This window comes from Notolabrus celidotus, chromosome 6 (assembly GCF_009762535.1).
Source record: "Notolabrus celidotus isolate fNotCel1 chromosome 6, fNotCel1.pri, whole genome shotgun sequence".
In the NCBI taxonomy this organism is placed as follows: domain Eukaryota; kingdom Metazoa; phylum Chordata; class Actinopteri; order Labriformes; family Labridae; genus Notolabrus; species Notolabrus celidotus.
Genome location: NC_048277.1, coordinates 33,548,246 through 33,566,858, shown reverse-complemented (window position 1 = coordinate 33,566,858; position 18,613 = coordinate 33,548,246). Strand labels below are relative to the sequence as shown.

Here is an 18,613-nt window from a genome sequence, read left to right as displayed (position 1 = left end):
ATTGATGTATTTATTTGATTTTATTTTAAGTGTGTGTACATTTATGTATGAATATCCTTACTTAAATTTGTGTGCGGCTGCTTAGCCATACTTGCTACTGCGAGAGTGATTACAATGTACACTATTTATCATTTTTCTAAAAAATAAAAATAAAAAGATTTGATGCAAAAAAACAATGGCTGTAAAATAGCTTGATAATTAATTGGTTATTTCTATATTTTGTTCAGTAGCACCATATCTGCTAATTTGTACTTTGTAAATTAAAAGTTCTTTGGTTTTATATACTGGGTTTGACAAAAAATGAAATGTGCAGATTTCGTTTAGGGCTCTAAGAAATATGATGACAGTATAAAACCGTTCTCTGACATTTAAAGGTATAGTGTGTAGAAATGGGAATGCAAAACAGTAGTGCTCAACCCTCCTGTCTGTGAAGCTGTCAAGGAATAAAAGCTTCTGTTATCAATTACAATTATGATCCTCCATGTATCAAGTTTACAATCAGCGCATTTTCGGTTAAAAAAACGTGCATTGGCGTATAGTTTGTCAGTTCTGTGCTACTGTAGAAACATAGCGGTGTAAGGTGGAAGGCTCCGTGGAAGGGGAGCTCATTCTAAGTTAACAAAAACTGAATGATTTCTAAAATTAGCTAAATATACTCTCATTTACACATACTTATGATAGAAAGTCTGTTTTGATACACACTAAATTCTACACACTGCTCCTTTAATAAACTGTCCAAATGAAAATCATTTGTAAGTAGAGCACTCTTTTCACCCCAGCTCCAAGCCCAGCCCAGATTTCCAGACACTGATATCAACAATCATTGTTGGTTTGGAGTCTATAATCCACCTGACCTGTGGACGGCTTCAGGCAAGCAAACACAAACCAGGAGAAAATATAAACACAGGAGAGAACAGGATCAAACCCAGGAACTATTCCTGTTCAGAGAGCTGAAGCAACAACCTGCAAAAATCTCTGTACTGGATAAGACCAGTGTTGATAAAGCTTTTTCACTGTCATTACAGGTATTTAATGACGTGCATTCAAAACTTCTATTCCAGTTGTGAGGATGTCCCAACAAAAATAATATATGCCAATGAAAGAAAGCCATTAGTGGTTGCAAAGGGAGTAAACAACTGAAACAACAAAGCCCTGCATGCATCCTCCCCTCCATAACCTCATTTCATCATTTCAGCAAACAGGCAGGTTCTCTGTAGACACGAGGATCCTCACATTACATCTGCAACAGACCGACAAGGCACCAGAACACAGAGGAGCATTGAGCAGCAGCTGGTGCTAACTTCTCACCCTGGTTGTATCAGGTCACTGCCCTTCACTCACACATCACTACTGTCCAATCCTGTCCTCCGCTCTGAGGTTACAGACCCATCTCTGTGTTCTCTCATCCTCCTGTTAGGTCTGCTTTGGTCCTGTACAACGGAAAACTGGAACTCTCCTCCCTGTGGAGTGAGGAGGTTTTTTACTCCATGCCGTGACCTTTCACATCCTGCACAGGAGGTCTCTGTTGTGGTTTCTAGCCTGCATGTGTAGCTGTTGCTGAGGCCTACTTCTGTTTGCTTGTTTTCTGAGTGTTCAAAAGATTCCACAAGATGTTTTACTCGAATCATTTCAACCATGACTGCATTTTGCATGCTCTCTGTCCTTACTCTCAGGGTCTTTTTAACATTTGCTTCCCTTCTTTTTCTTCTGAAAGTTTTTAAGTCTTACAGTAGTTGCTGCACAAACATTGGCAGGTGAGTGGCAAATTTCCACCACTATTCAGGCACATGTCATGACCCCAATTACCCTCAAGGTGGAGCTGTAACAATGTCAAAGTACTGATAGTAACTCCAATCCGCTATTAAGGTCTTAAAACACTCATTTTTCACCAAAGTAGATACAAATGGAGTCTTGTAAAATGTATATTTGCTGCCACATCAAATTTTCTAAAATCAACATTCTATATCTGAGCCAAGAATAATATTCATGCGACAAAATAATTGTTTTGCATCACTATTTTGAATTCTCCCACTCTGCTTGGTTTTGCATGCTCAGTATCTGCTTGCAGCTGTTTAAGTCATTACATTTAAATTAATTCACATTTACATTTTTACTCTTCTGGAGGCACTTTCCAATATAGACTTAAAAACCCCTTCAACATCAAAATTGCATCAGCATCAGTGTTCATTAGAACTGAGGACTTTCTCTGCAAGGATATAAAAATAGTCACATACCATGATTTTAATTCTGCAGACAGATCATTCCTCTATCTAAACTGAGAAATCAGAAAAACTATGTCAAATATATTTTAGAAACTAATAAGGAGACAGACAGATCCACACAGACATTATTTTGCCAGCTTCTTGAGGAGGTAGGTGACTGGTCTGCATGGAGCCCTGACTTCAAGTTGATTTAACACCTTTACAGTGGATACCAATACCGACTGCCAGACCGTCCTGACAAACCCTGGAGCCTGACCGCTCTGTCATCTGGCAGCAGATCCAGTTCCAGTGAAGGCGATAAAAGCAGTAGGTTTCAAATATTCCCATTGCACATAGTTGTCATAGCTGTGTGTCCACTTATTTATGGTCTTTTTGCGACTGTATTGTTTTGTTAAAGCTAACACATTACACAAAGAAACAAATCCAGTGCCAGTTTCTGCAGCATGGACTGAAACATAAACCTGGAGACAGCCTTCTATTGTATCAATCGCATCCTTGGAAATCAGCCTGTGTGAGATAAAAACAATGAGCCATTGTTAAATCCACTTCATTCTCAACATGTTACTGCTGAATTATTCAGTTTACAGAGTCCAGGCTCGCCTCGGGGCTGCTTCATTAAGAGGCTGCTTTTGCTGTAAATTAACTTGAATACAGTCAAGAGACTAGACTCCGGTCTCCAGAGCATTGCCCAGTATTTTTATTTGTTTTTCAAGTAACCATGGAAATGTTGTGCCAGGCTTTTGGAAGGAAAAAAAAGAAGTATGTGAGCAGGGAAGGACTACATTCAGCTTTACTGACTCAGAAAGACTAGAGAGGGATTGAAGGGCACTGCTGCTGGAAATTATTTTCAGCTTCATTCTTGTGCTTTTTTTCTTTCTTTCCACAAATGGCTTGAACTAGTCAGCTTCTACAGCACGGATGAAAAGTCTCTGCAGTGAGTCATTACATAATTAGATCTGCTATGAGTCAGTATCACAAGTAATAAAAAGAAAAGGGACAAAAAATCTACTGTTAACATTTGACTTTAAGGAGAGGCACATGCCCGAGAAAAGGTCGATAATGAGACAGAAACACATGCACGATGGATTATATTAAATTTTAATGTGCACAGCGTGGTATTGTACAGTAAAAGCAAGGAAAGAAAAACAATTCTTATAAAAAATATCACCTTTAGAGCTTCAAAACACTCAATTCAAAAAAAGCAGGTGCTGTAAAATGACCATTCCTGTGAGAAGACAGCAGGTAGACTGAAGGTGACGGAGTCAAAGCAAGCTTAGTGTCTCAATAAAACAATACCCCCCCCCCAACCCTCACCCACCCCATGCTAGGAGCCCCTCCCACGCCTTCCCTTCACCCATCTCAGGTGTAGGAGGCGTCACTTTGATGCGTATTTGCATCGTGTCCATGATCAGTAAGCTGGGCTGCAAAAGAAACTTGTCAGGGGCAATAAAAAAGAGGTACAAAATGAAAGGGAAGGGTGCAAAATGATGACTAGATCACAAATTAAAATGCATCTAAAGTCACGCATTCAACCTCACATTATCTAAATTCCAATGCATTAACCTGTGGAAGTACCACAGCTTGAAGAAAAGTCTCCACACAAGCTTGTAGAAGAGGAACTGCTCATGCTCAGAGGACAGAAAAGGAGATCTGGATTAGTGATTGTCACTAACAATACTATCCCATAGATTAGTGCACTGGAATGCGGTCATAGCTTGTGAAATCTCTGCATAAACACCCATACAGTACATCAAGGATTTCAAAGCAACAGTTTTAAAGTTGACCCCTTAAAAGTTCTTCATATTTAAAGTGTAGAAAATGAAAAAGCATTCACTAAGCCACTACGGTGATGTGCATTAAAGGCAGTGAGCTTCACTAAAGATGATCAGAAAAAAAAAAAAGGGAGAATTCAAATGCTAACATTCTCTGTCACACACTCGTGTTATAATAATGGTGAAGAAAGAAGCTGAGCTGAGACGCAGACAGGTTTCTGTGTCTTGAGGCTGTGTGGCGGGCGGTGGCGGTGGCGGACGGCGAGTTGCTGGCGTGGCAGCGCAGGTGCATGCAGGAACGAGGGCAGGTTCAGTGTGTCAGACTGCTGGAAAGGCCGGGTAAAGGGGGAGAGGGTTGGCCCGGTTGGTTTAGCTGGGTTGGAGGTCATGGGGGGCAAAGGGAGGGCTGCGGCTGCTGCTGCTGCTGTGCTGGTGGGCTTGCGGGGTTGTTTTGTTTGTGCTGAGTCAGACAGAATTTGGCAGCGCTCGCTCGTTCTCTCTCTGCTTTGACTTTCCCCAAACCCCGGCATCGCACCATCCTGCCCCGCCCAGCTGCTCCAAAATACACAAACACAAATAAGCGTGAGGGACGACAGGGATACGGCCTGACATCCCCTCTTCACATGTATCAATACAAGAGAGAAGCTCTCCACAGAAATGGAAAGAATGGAGGGATTTTACATCATGTGGCAAAAAATAACAGAAATGGAGCTTGATGGACAAAATTTGCATAAAAAAAAAAAAAGAACACAAACAATGACAAAAAAACCCCCGGAGAATGACCCTTAGAATTTCCTCTGCCCACCCATTGGGTTACACCAACACTGGAGAGAAAAACAGCTGGAGAAAAAAGGCGGGATCAGGTGCCATGTGACCACGCCCACTAACTTCCAAACATGCCCCGCCCAGCTCTGGAAAAGTCTCACCTCTCTGTTTTCCAGAAGTTTATATTTTTCTTCTCTTCTGTTCTGACTTTTCCCTCCGTCTGTGTGGCTCTAGCCCTCCCATTCTCCCTCCCCTCTTTTTTCCGTGAATCCTCCCCCATCTCCTCCTCTGCTTTGTGGATGCTACACCTCCTTGGTGGTGCGGATTCTGATGCTGCTGAAGCACTTGCCCATGGCCTCGAACAGCGGGTCGCAGAAGGTGTGCACGCAGATGGAGTAGACGCGGCTGACGCAGTGGATCTCGATCAGGTAGCTCTTGACGCACGGCACCACGGCCCAGATGTGGATGAAGGACAGGATGGCGAAGAAGATACCCCAGATCAGAGCCAGGGGGATGCCGACCAGCGCCGTCAGCAGGCGATAGCACCAGTACTTGGTGACGGTGAAGGTGGTGAAGCTAGCTTTCCACACGCCGTCAAAGCTGTAGGTCCCTGCAGGCTCGGCGATGACATCCTCAAAGTCCACCTGAGGAGGGACGAAGAATAGAATATGAGTATATATGAGAGAAAAAACACCTTTGGGAGACACACTAGAAGTCTGTCTTAGATCTCTAGACTCTTACATACAACATGCACAATATGATTTGATGAACCCAACCCTTTACTTAAACACAACAAACAATTTCAGCTTTATCACAGCTTCATCAGTGTTTGCAGAAACTATAAGGGTCTGCAACTTCAGGATTTAATGGACACATAAGCATCACACCAACAGCATAAATCAGACTTTGGTTAATCATGCATTATACATTTCTTATTGTGATCATGGATACTTTGTTAATTAAACACTTCCATCATCTCACATCTGTTTGCTATTCAACTTGTGACCTAAGGCTGCAGACAGACAGTGCACATGACCAATCAATCAAGTACTTGGTTTCGATTTTGGGACGCTGGCACGGCTGGTTAGCCAGTTAGCTTTGTCTTTGAATATTCAGTCCATTATGTTAGCTCTTTGGCACCAACAAGTCATAGCCAGGTCCAGTTTAGTTGGACGGAAATGGCTTATCCAGGTATTAGTCAAACCCTCAGGCAACACCTGGTAAACAGCGTTGCAGGTTGTTGGAGTTTGTAACTGCTGGTGAAGCACATTGATATTGGGATATTCACAAACTTAAAGTTCCTTACAGCAGCTTTAAAAATGTGACAAAGCAAGGTCTTATATCTTCCTTTTACAGAAAGACAACATGATATGAGTCAGATAATGTTCTTCAAGGTGTCCATGTTTTGGGGGAAATTGCACAGAAAAAAAATGTGACTGATGAAAAGGAAGTGTTCAATGTGCACATTTACCTCAAAGAGGGGACATCCCTTACTTAAAGGTGACATATCACGCTTTTTTCATCAATATATATTGGTCTAAGAGGTCCCCAAAGCATGTCTTTAAAGTTTATGCTCAAAAAAACACTTTGAAATCAGATTTTGGTCTGCCTGAAAAGCCCTCTTCTTCAGTCCTCCTCAGAACACTCTGTTTTCTCTCTGACCACGCCCCCTCAGGAAGTGGATGTGCCTCGGCTGTCCAGCACGTTGATCTAATGTTTACATGTTGGCTGAATATAAACGGCTGCTCAGAGATCACGTTACTTCAACCCTCTGAATCTGATCCAGAATCTGATCCTGACGGAGAGGCGCCTGTAGCAGGACCTTTCTGAAGGATTGGTCACAGATTTAGTGTTTCTTGTTGTTTTATTTATCAGTATGTAGACGTGTGTCTTGGTACACAGCTACGAACATGTAGCTATGTGGCTATGCTAACTAGCGCTAGCACTTATCCATGGTAAATAAAAATCATCCACTAGATCTTCAAATCTGCAGACGTGGGGAGTAAAACCGACCTTTGTGTTTATTAAGACAGCCTACAACTAGCATGCCTCCCTCCTAAGCTCCTTGTTAGCACACATTTGTGCAGGTACTGAAAAACGGAGGGGGGATTCAGTATTATTTTATACAGTCTATGGGCTGAACAAGCTCCGAGCTCTGACTCCGTGACAGACCGGATATTGTTGTTATGTAACAAAAACACGGAAGTCTGAAACGGCTCGTTTCACACACATTTACAGAAAGGTGTAGAAATCAGAACAGGGGCAGAATGGATTTTTTTTATTCTCGGGAGGTTTGTAGACATGCCAGGGACACATATTTCAGGTAGAGAACCATTCAAAAGTCCATTTTGCATGATATGTCACCTTTAAGAATCAGAATTGAGTATCCACCCTAACCAGGGTCTAAGTTTTAAGTATCAAACTTAAAACTTAGACTCAAATCCACTTGTTCTACTCCGTTTGACGAGACAGTCACCACCCACCACATTCAAATTTGACTCATCATGATGATTTTAACACTTTCATCTGCAGCCAGAAGTATTTCACAAGAGCCCCTGATATGGTGCTAATGAATCCACCACATAAACTTTATAGACAATCTAATCTGGACTCATTATTTACTCATAAATCAGCTGCTTCACTCCCTGTTAGATGTTCCAGCTTGCAGAGATGAGGGGAATGATTTCAGACAGGATTTATATCTCCCCTTGCACTGACTGGTACACAGTCTAACCACCAACCACCGGCCACGCCCGAAACACTGATCCCTACTTACACCATTCCTATCTGCACTTTCACTTTGCTTTCTGCAAATCTATTCTGTCTCCAGATAGAGAGAAAGGTGACCTCTCAGTTGCAGGAATTACACTCAAATTATGCGTTAAACAGGCGTCTTTCTGAGGCTGAGTTTCGACCAGAATGGACAAACCAACCGGTCCAAGTTTTCAGGTATTCTGAAGTTTAATGATGACCACAGATAGAGCAGATGGAGCTCATAAAACACTGTAAGAGTTTCATCTTCTCGGTGGTTTAACGATGCTGCGTCACTGTTTGATATCTAAATAATTACCAGGCTAAGTCTACATCCTGGAAGCTTTTACATCTGCTGTTATAAACACTCCCTGTGTGGCACCATGACTTTGTCTTTTCTGAGGTTCACCGGAACAGTTTGATTCACTTTTCAGGGTTTGGAGGAATAAACAGAAGGGAGACTGGACGGTAAGTGTAACCATGTGATGGCCACCATGACAGGAAGAATAGGCAAAGCTCAACAAGGGGAAATCCAAAGATAGCATCCATGTACCGCCCATCTGGTCCCCACCTTTACCTTTCATTAAGACGAGAACACTTCACTGCTTTTACATCCCTTCAAGCCTTTACATGCAACAACTCCTGTAAGTATCCATGACCAGGCCAGCGCCGTTTAAGGAACCAAGGTAAAAGTGGCGTCTCTGTAAACACAATACAGACTCTCTACCTCTCTCTCTCTCTCTCTCTCTCTCTCTCTCATTCTCTGCACAGGCTCCTGAGTGCAGAGTCAATATTTATCTTAGTTACTTGGAGACTGTGTCCTGCTAACAGAGCAGGCAGGCTACCGAGGGCTAATGGGTGCAATACCCATAAGTCACGCAGATATGATCCAGTGTGACGGTGAGGCGGTGAAATGGAAAAGCCAAGTGTTTTATCCCTTTAAGAGAGTGTGCCCACTGTTTGGAGGATGAGATGCCAGTTTACACAAGCTGATAGAGACGTCAAAAGTGTTCATTCTCATCATTTTATAGGTCAATGAAAAAGAAGTTAATTTAACTTTTAAGAACCAATAAGTGAGGCTAACTTATCTTGATGGTAAAATAGTTGTGCTCATAACTTTTCTGTCTTAGGTTGAATAAGGATACCGGTGCCACTCTCATATCTATTAGTTTAATATGAATTACAGTCTAGAAGTTAGCTAGCAGTGCTGGATGGCAACAAGCAGCTCTGCAGCTGTAGCTAACTGGACCATTCTTCTATGGTTGTCTTGCAGGAGAGAGCCAGGCTAGCTTTTTTCATGCCATTCGCTAAAGTTTTCTTGGATCCAGCTTTACATCTGACAGATGGATGCATTCTCAGTGTCAATCTTTTGAGTTTATTTTGCAGAATATTGATTTAAGAACCCAAACCTACCAGACTGAATAAGTTCTACACCTGCATCAATAAAACAACACATGTACTGCTCATATAAAGCACTTTTCTAGTCCTCAGAAACCTCAAATTGCTTTAACACTACATATCCCATTCACACATTCATACACTGATGGTAGGGGATGCTATTGGTGTTACTTAATCCTATTCACACACTGCTGGTTATGCAACCAGGAGCAATTTGGGGTCCAGTGTCTTGCCCAAGGAAACTCTGGCATGTTCACAATGGGAGCTGGGATCAAACCACCAACCTTTGAATGGAGAGATGACTCTACCACTGAGTCAAAGTCTCCCCAGATGCCAAACAGATACATTGTTGTCCTAAAGTCACAACTACAAGTATTTAAAGTACAGTGAGGTCTGGCTTTCAAACACACCAGAGGATGATAATGAAGGAAAGATATCATGCTTTCCTCACCCTGCATGTCTCACTTTGGATCAGACTACTCGCCATGGAGTTACCTTTCCTATCATACTTTCAAACAGCAGCGTCCAAGTGTAATTCTTTCAGTCCAAGCTGCAGCACAAAGCCTCTCACACAGCGCAAACTGGCAGAGCTCACAACAGCCTTATAAAATAAAAACTGACTGCAGCCACAAAAGCAGCGAGCCGTCCATTTAGTTTTTCCACAGCTCCAAATTCTAAAGTGGATCCACTCTGGTCCAGTTTCCACAACTCTGATTGAGAGTAAATGAGGGCCTTTTCTGCAGGAGGGCACAAACACAACCACGGCAAGATGGTGGAGATTAATAAAAAATACTGTTCAGTTTGCAGCATGATGGAGAAAGTGGCACACAGAAATTTAATATACTGAGTGGTTTGAGCATGTGATGATATTAAACGAGCAAGAGCATGAAGTTTTGATTTGATTAGGTATGCTTTTAAAGAAGAACCTCAGAGACCTTCACGCTGAGTCACTCATGATGCCCATATATGGACATCCATAGTATCAAACGCATTAAAGGATCAAAACTGAGTGTACTTCCACTGTTGAAGCCCAGCGCTGATGGGTCAAAGCGTGGGAGGACCTCGGCAGCCCAACCAGAAATTTTTTATATGAAACAATGAAGTCTTGGGGTCAGCATGTGACCAGTCGCTGTGGCAACTGTACTATTGAGTAAATAAGGGGATGTGCTATTTTCAGAGCTCCTAACTTCAGGCTGTCATCTCTGCTCGAGCAGACTCAGTGTATCTCTGGAGGAGGAGGAGACCAGATTAAAGAGCACATTAATGGACACAATAGTTGGTCTGCAGGCTTTGGTGGAAAGTCACGAGGGAAAGTGGTAGGGGTGACGTTGTTAATACCGACCGACACAGACTGCAGGCTCAATGACGTTCCACATGAGGTTTTTCATATCTCATAGTAAAGCTTAAACACATCAGCCTGTTAGCTTTAGTTTTAGTTAGTAGAAGAGACTTTTTACAAATTCTTAACCAAGCAGCAACTTTGGTGTGGAAAATATAAGGAAAAGCAGAAGTGCAAAAAGACTGCAGTACCTCAAGTGTCCACTTGAGGCTAGTTCCAAATGCATATGAGTCCCCATTAGAGTCCATATCAAAATGCTGACTTTAACTGCATATTTTAGCATGTTTACAGCCTGGTACTAAACAATTGTTTTGGTCTCCATGTCTCATTTTGTTTTAATCCGTATTAACTGTGCATAACTCATTCATTTTGAGAGTTATGCATAATTAGTGGGTAGCTGATTTGAGTGACAAGGCGGCTAGCTGTCAGGTTAGGGTTAAGGATTCAACTCTAGCTCTTTGCTTGTTTCGAGAAGAGCCTAGAGTTAGTTGAAGGCAGCCATTTTTTGGCTTCAAACCCCTCTTCCGCCTAAGTGGAAATCTTCAGTCTGAAAATTTGAGTCCAATTCGGAGGTGCTAAAAACTGCAGTTCATTGAAGATCCACTTGAGGCTGGCTCTGGAAGTACCAGAAACCACATACACACCAATTCAAAGAAGCAGATCTTTACAGCAGAAATAAACATGTTTTTGGCACACACTGTACGGGGGGTGAATTTATTGATAACATGATAATTTCAAAGATATTGAGATTACAAGTTTTCCAATGAGAGGCACAGCTGACTTGATTGACAGGTGGGAACACTGTAACTGTTGGCTAGGAGGCTCAAAGCCCGCCTCTTTACGTCACACTTGCTCCACAGCAGCAATATGGCTCCCGCTGACGATTGGCCTCAAAACAGCTCTTCAGAAACAGATGGGTGACGTCACGGATACTACGTCCATTATTCATACAGTCTATGCTTCCGCCCCCAATGAAGGATGTCTCTGAGGCTACGTCAATGATTTATACTGTTTACATTCTTGAAATTGGCCCTCTGTAAAATGTACCCTAATTCTTTCTTGGAGTAATTACAAGTTGCTACATGTTTTCTCAATTAAAAGCAATAAAAATCATTCTTGAATGTTTTGTTTTTGTGTGTGTGTGTGTGATGCCTCCCTCAGTTTTTCATTGATTTAGCTATAAACCCACAAATGTTTTATATTTGCATGACATTTGGATGGAAAACAAATCCCACAGCTCCGAGTCTGAGAGAGCTTCACAACCACAAAATGCCTTGAACCAGCAGGGGGGTGTTTTGTCTTTTTGTAAGAAGTTTTTACAGATGAATTACATAAAATCTGAACAGACCAGCATCCCATATAAAGGTTTCCGGGTAAAAACAACACATCACAGGTGTTAAATACCTTAAGGGAATTTTCCATTCCTCTTAATTTGACGTTCATGTCTTTGGCTGTCTGAACTCAAACTTCTTACAACTCCCTCTCACAAATTGTCTCCAGTGGGGGCATCACCACTTCTCTGACCCCTCCCCTCTGTCGTATAAGAGCCACAGATTCTCCTGAGGAAAGATCTCTCTTTACAGAACAAACTCCACATGTATGTCAGTAATGGAACTTGTTTGATGTGGCCAGGTGATTGAGGCCAGATGCAGCAGTGAGAGGAAAACAGCTTGTATTCCTCAGATTTAAAGAATGCTATGCGTGTGTGTGAGTCTGTGTGCCCACGTACGATACATACAGTACATCTGCACACACACACAAAAAAAGTTTGTGAGTGCTGTGTGTGTGTGGGGGTGTGTTTGGTCATGGTGGATTGCAGAATGAGGATTGCTGGAAGGAATTCCCTGCTTGTACTTTTTCATTGGGAACACACCGAACACACGCTTCCACTTGGCAGAGCTGTTGCAGTGACCTCAGAACACCTCAGAGCCGCTGTATACGGCTCACTGTAGAGACTACAGGCTCATCAGAGTCAGGTCTCACATCCAGAGGGAGGCAGTGAGCACATCTGGAACCCTAAAAATACCTTCAAATCAACTAAAAGTGTTCCTTATCATGTCAGAAAATTCAACCCTGCACAAGTTTGTGAAATGACATGTGAAAATGAGTAATTCGATCATGTACACGGGGACACATTTGGCCTTTTTGGGCACCTACATATTTCAATGGACAGTACATTTTGTGCTTGCAGCATGCTTATACAGCTCCACAGCATTATGTGACTCAAGCTAGTGCATGACAGCCCTCAATCTATGTTACTTCCTTGACCTAAACAAGTATAATTGCTGCCTAAATGTGACAAAATGTTTGCAGTTCTGTCTCGTAAAGATATTAAAACAAATTGGTAGCATTAAGAAGAAAGATGGAGGTTTCTGTAAAGGAATTTACAGTCACGACTTTGGTTATAATTCAACATTGACTGCTGGTCTTGCATGGGACACAAGCCTAAGCCTACTAGAAGAAAGTATGGATCCATTTATCACCCCCTGACATGCTAGGAAACATTAATGCTTTACAACATCAGTCTTTCTTGTTCGAATCTTGACTTACACTCCAAATTGAAACACATCCATTTGCAGTTCTAACCTCTGACTGAAATTAATTGAATGATGCATAAACACAAAGTGCTGTTCACTATGATTTCATGACTTTGCAGAATTCTTTTAAGCTTGGTTGTGTCAGGAGCTACTTCAAATACTCCAACAGAATCTTATATAGAGACAAATGCAAACATTTGATGATCTCTTGTGATGCATTGTTATGAAAGCACCATTTTAACCTTTGGTGCACAACATTAAAACTACTGAATAAACTTTTGGCTGGCTTACTTTTGAATGTTTGAATGCATATCATGTGCTTTTAAAATCTTCACGTCTACAGCAGTAACACACATGCTGGTTTGGAGCAGAATAGTATTACACTGAACTGCTCAGCTTAAGTACATGAGTAAATATGCCCACTTCTCTGCAATTGGTCACATGCTTCAAGTCCCTCAACTGTTCCTACCATCAATTTTCTTTTATTTCTGCAGTGTACCCTCATGTGATTTCAGATAATTTCACCAGCAGTCTGTTGAGTTGATTAGAGAGAGAGAGGCGGGACAATCATAAAGCTGTAGTCTATTCTCAGACTCAGACTGGAAGGAGACTCTGACTCACGGTCACAATGAAGGGGAGTTGGGAGGGAGAGCAGAGGGAAGTTGAAGAAGTGGAGAGGAAGAAAAAAATGAGAGGCAGTGATTTAAGTTCACTTTCTTACTGAACTCTGACGAGAGCAGAGAGAGTTAGGAATCTCATTCTTCGCTCCGGTTCAAAGAAAACAATTCATTCAAACTTGATTTGGGGAATCGTTTTATAGCAGGATCAGAAGACAGACTTGTGGGTTACTTAAGATATAATTAACTCTATTTTTGTGTTTCTTAGACTCCAGAGCATCAAATTATTCTTCTTTACTGGACAACAAGCAACTTTGTGAATTCATCCCATGTCATAAAAAGCAGCATGTCACATGGGAACAATTTAAAGTATTTGAACAAGTTGTTCTCAAATGTTTTATGATACATATGAATGTTATACGGTCTTGATTTGAAGATTTCAGTACTTTCGTAACACACTGGCCTCTTTTTTTGATCACCACCATGCCAGCTAAATTAGGTTAAACACATTACCGCAGAGGCAGCACATTTGGAATAAGTCAACATGGAGAGGGTGTCTGCTAAAGATCATCTTAACAATTAACCCAAACCATAATGTCAGACTGCCTGTTATCATTTGGAATCTGACAGCAGCCAATAAAAAGCAACACATGGGTATTTGCTCCTCTGACGCAATTACAGGCATGTGGGGAGGAGGTGGGGAGGAGATTGAAGGGGGGGGGGGGCTAGAATGGGAGGAAAGAAAGGAGGGGAGATGGGGAGTGGTGAGGGATATCCCCTCACACTAACCAGCTACTTGGGTGTTTCCCTGTTTTAACAAGGCAGAGATCAGGCATTTCAAAGAGCTGACCCCTGCTGTCCCATGCACTGAGCCGATTGACCCCTATACTCGTTGGAAAAAAAGAGGCTAGAAACTCCCAGCTGCTGCTCCCTGCTACAAACCAGACGCGTCAGGTGGCTTCCAGCGCACCACTCCTCTGCTGCTGCTACAACCTCTCTCCTTCTGCTAACTCCTTAAACAAAATAAACACTCGGTATTAACGCGGTCAGGCTGTGCTCTTATGGAAAGAATTCTACTTTCCAAACAGCAAGGCGTGTGCAACAAGGACTGTGGGAAATGTCTGTTCCAACAACAGGAAATTCGTAATGTTTCCTTTGTTGGAGCGAGGATGTTCAAGGTTTCAAGTCCACTGCTTGTGCAGACGTGTAGATATTTACACATTTCAAATGCTTCACATTGCCTCACGTCAATGAGCTTTAATACCTCTGCAGAGCTTCTTCCTAATAGGGGAAAGTTATCGAGGGGGAACGCTCCTGGTACCACAGTGTGCGAAAAACCTACTGTGCGCGTTTTACGCACACATCCACGCACACTAGTGTGACAGCTCCTGCAGCTACGCACAGTTTCCACAGATTATCTTAGCTTTTACTGAACATCCTGAAGCTCCACTGATTAAAGGAAACGCTCAAACTGTGCAACAGGTACTCTGATTAAGTTATAGTTTTAACTGCCTCAAGAATAAAGATAAGGTAAAACCATCAGCCACATGCTTGACTTCACAAGTGAACAGCCTTCACAGGTTTCACTCACCTTGACAACGTCGTCGTTTATGTGCTTGGGGTCCCGGTTCACCAGGTCAATCTCTTTGGTGTGGAGATCCTCCATCGTTTTCTCGTTCAGACTTTCGTTGTCCATGTCTTTGTTGTTAGGTTTGTATATGTTCCCTTGTTTTCGGATGAACGGCGAGTGCAGAAACTCCTGTCAGGATTCGGAGGAGGCAGAAAAAAGGAAGAGAGTGAAGAGGAGGAGGGATAGTGTGCAGCGCGCTGAGAGGGAGAGAGACTGGAGCTCTGAGTTACCAGCCTGCCCCACAAACAGGGATGGGTTTAAGTGAATATAGAAAGTGAAGCACCACACCCCTCGATCCAGCCGCAAGGGGTCCTCACCACCCGGAGTAGAAATGTAATACCCATACCTGACATACAGTTGATTCAACATGTGTCTGAAAGCATGGCAACATTTTTAAGACATGCGTAAAAGGACACATTACATTTTTACGCATCTACCTGTAATATAGGACTTTTGACATTAAACATATTGGTAATTAACTTAATGTGTTCTTGTTAGTTAAACAGGAGAATGTGGGTAAAGCAAGGAGACAAATGAGCTGGGTTTCCTTGTTGATCGTTCGAAAAACTTGGTGCGTAAAGACCCCTGTGGCGCCCAAAACCCTCCTCTGTCGTTCGAGAACGTTTCAGTTTGTTGCTGTTATACTAACGATGTTATATATATCTAGTTTGTATTTAATGTGTGCACGACATATTAATAATTTACTCCAGAAAATGTGGTGTGTTCGCTCTTTTGCGCTTTTACGCACGAACACGCTTGATGCGTAAAAAACCAATAACTTGCCCTGTATACGCAGGTTCAATCTCACACCAACATGCTAATGTGTACTCAATGGTCCTTCACATTCCCTCAGTGTGTGTGGGGAGAAGCGTTCATGACTATGTGCCAGAAAAAAAAAGATAACGACTGAGACATTTCGCTCTCAAGTTGAAATCACATTCAGATTCCCTGAGTGAGCTGATATTCCCCTCGGAGAAGAAAACTCCGCGCCTGGTCAGCTCAAAGCTTGTAACCCAAAAATAGAGCCAGTACATGAGAGCCATACCGTACCTCCTCTGTTTCGCCGTCCTTGAGTCCTCCTGTCATGCTGTCCTCACGTCAGAGCAGATTAGAGCGGTGAAAACAGTAAGAAGATAATATAGGAAGCCAAGTGGGCGGCGTGGAGGCGAACTGAGAGGACTCGGGCTCTTCTCAGGGACCTGTGTGGTGATCTAATTCCTGCCCTCTTCTCTGAACGTGACTAGAATTTAATGCCAGGGCTGTGAGGGAAACCTCCGGGGTTTCCTCGTAAGCCACAGAGCGCGTCTCTGCAGCCCGGGAGTCACCTGAGAGCAGGGGGACGGGAGAGCCACAAGTGGAACCTGTCCGGCTGCAGAAGAGACTGACGCGGTCTCAGTCTAAAACTGTGTTTTGACTGGCGTGGAATTACTTTTTTTTAAGGATCAAGGCAGAGTATAATGAGCTTTCTGTTCAGAGAGATGTGGGCGTTAATTGGAGATGGCAAGGTGTGGATACTTGCCATACCTTAGCCTGAGGGAAACCAACTCGAGTGGCTGTTATGGGTACAAGAGATGAAAACATAGTTTAAAATAATAATAATAATAATAATAAATAAATAACCTGGATTTTTCTCAGAACAAGCCAGATCTGATTCACCACCTCCCCCTTTCTCAAACACAGAGCCCTGCCTGTCATTGCTTCATCTCCCTCTTACAGAATAAAGTTCCTTCCAGTGTTAGAAGGAATAAATGGACTCAGATTTGGTGATTGACACTCCTGGTACTCTCCAAACACATGCTGGTGACTCTGGTTTGTTTGCATTCTTGTATTAGCTCACCTTGGAGTGACACAGGCCAGCAGGCTTGGCTGTTTGCTTGGAGAAGCAACACAGAAATAAACTAGTTGGCACATGATAGTGCTAGGCTTTCACATGTAACATCCTTTTTGTGGATTAGATGCATCTATAGATGGTATTACAGAGGTGGCTCATGAAGCATCTTAGTTTTAGTTCTTCTTCTGTGGCCGAAACACACCATTAGTTGTATTTAATTGTTGTATTAATGGGAAATGCATGCTTTATTCAAGAGAGAAAAGGAATGCCTTGATCAACATTTATTAAAACTAATAGTTAAGACTTCCTTTACTAATAATATTAAAGGACATATTAGTAGAAAGACATCAAAACAACCAAATTAAACTGTTCCAAAAATGTCTCTTGACCTACTGAGGTGGTAAATACCTGCAGTTACTCATCTGAAGGTGAACATTAACATGACCTACACATTCAAAGACATATATTTATCTCCATGAATAGCATGGCTTTGTTGTCAGATGTCAGGAGGCGAAAAAAAAACTCACTTTATATAGTGTCAGGGGTTTATAGCTCCAGGCTGGGACAGGATCTGTGAGAACTTGATGGCGATGCAGTTTTTGGTTTATGATGTGATTATCAAAAACATGATAATGTGTTTGTAAGAGCAGAGACAGAACAGGTTTGTAAACAGCTGATTACAGAGCTGCTCTCAGTCAAGGACCTTTTTGACCCTTACTGCAACCGGTAGCTGTAAGAACAAAACAAACCCCATTGCTTGGCATAACACTGACCATATACTGTACAGTGACATCATGGGTAAGACTGGATTCACAACAGCACCATGTAAAAACAAAGTAAAGAAAACAACACACCACTTAAAAAAACTACCAGCTGATATCAGTAATTTGCACACAATAGAAGTCATGTGACCGTTTGTCAGGTGTGTGTTTACTGAACTAACACACAGGATGTGATGTAACTGTCACAAGCTTAATGTTGAGGCTGAACATGAGACTAACAGGAATCCCTGACAGCAATAAAGGAAGAGTCTGCATTAAAAGGCAACAGCTTGAAACATTTTCTCTACCCAAGCAGCACTTCTTCAGGTATTTACAAATCCGCAGTTTTGTCAAAAATAGATTCCCTCAATTTCCTGATCGACCCATTGACACAGAATTGGACTCATTCCTTAAACCTGTTCTTGTTTTGAAAGGATTAATGTCACATATTTATAACCAGATACATTCTTTACGGCTAGTCTCCTTAAACCCCTCCTGTTGGGAGGTGGACCTGGGAGAGAGTATTTCGGAGGAACTTTGGGAGGATGCTCTTAATAAAGTTCACAAATCATCAATTTGTGCCAAACATGGACTTATTCAGTGCAAGATTATACACCGCTCCCACTTCACCAAGGTTAAACTATCTAAAATCTACAAAGATGTTGACCCAATTTGCGACAGGTGTCATCAGGCTCCGGCGAGCCATGGTCATATGTTCTGGTCTTGCTCGGCTTTAGATTCCTACTGGCAGAATATTTTTAATGTAATATCGACAGTAACTGGAAAATCAGTTGAACCAAATGCTATGATGGCAGTGTTTGGTGTAACTCCACCCACAGCACCACTCTCTTCTCGCCTTCGTCACTCTTTTAGCCAGACGCTTAATAATGCTTAAATGGAAGACCCCCACGCCTCCTTCCCATATAGTGTGGTTAAGGGACATTCTTCACTTTGTGAAGTTGGAGAAAGTCAGACATTTAGTTAGAGGCT

General features: G+C 42.3%; 1 protein-coding gene across 1 annotated transcript; it reads right to left on the bottom strand.

Moving 5' to 3' along the window:
* Positions 1-3,303: 3,303 nt before the first annotated feature.
* Positions 3,304-16,409, bottom strand: cav1 (caveolin 1). The gene is made up of 3 exons (XM_034686523.1): positions 16,082-16,409; positions 14,993-15,160; positions 3,304-5,403 (listed from the first exon to the last, which is right to left on the bottom strand). The coding sequence occupies exons 1-3, from the start codon at positions 16,115-16,117 to the stop codon at positions 5,062-5,064; spliced, it is 546 nt and encodes a 181-aa protein (XP_034542414.1). The 5' UTR covers positions 16,118-16,409; the 3' UTR covers positions 3,304-5,061.
* Between the last annotated feature and the right edge of the window lie 2,204 nt (positions 16,410-18,613).

Coding starts and splice junctions, on each gene's coding strand:
- cav1 (XM_034686523.1), bottom strand. CDS start 16,117: ATGACAGGAGGACTCAAGGACGGCGAAACAGAGGAG. Junction 15,161..16,081: donor AGGACGGCGAAACAGAGGAG/GTACGGTATGGC, acceptor GAATCCTGACAG/GAGTTTCTGCACTCGCCGTT. Junction 5,404..14,992: donor TAAACGACGACGTTGTCAAG/GTGAGTGAAACC, acceptor GTCCCTCCTCAG/GTGGACTTTGAGGATGTCAT.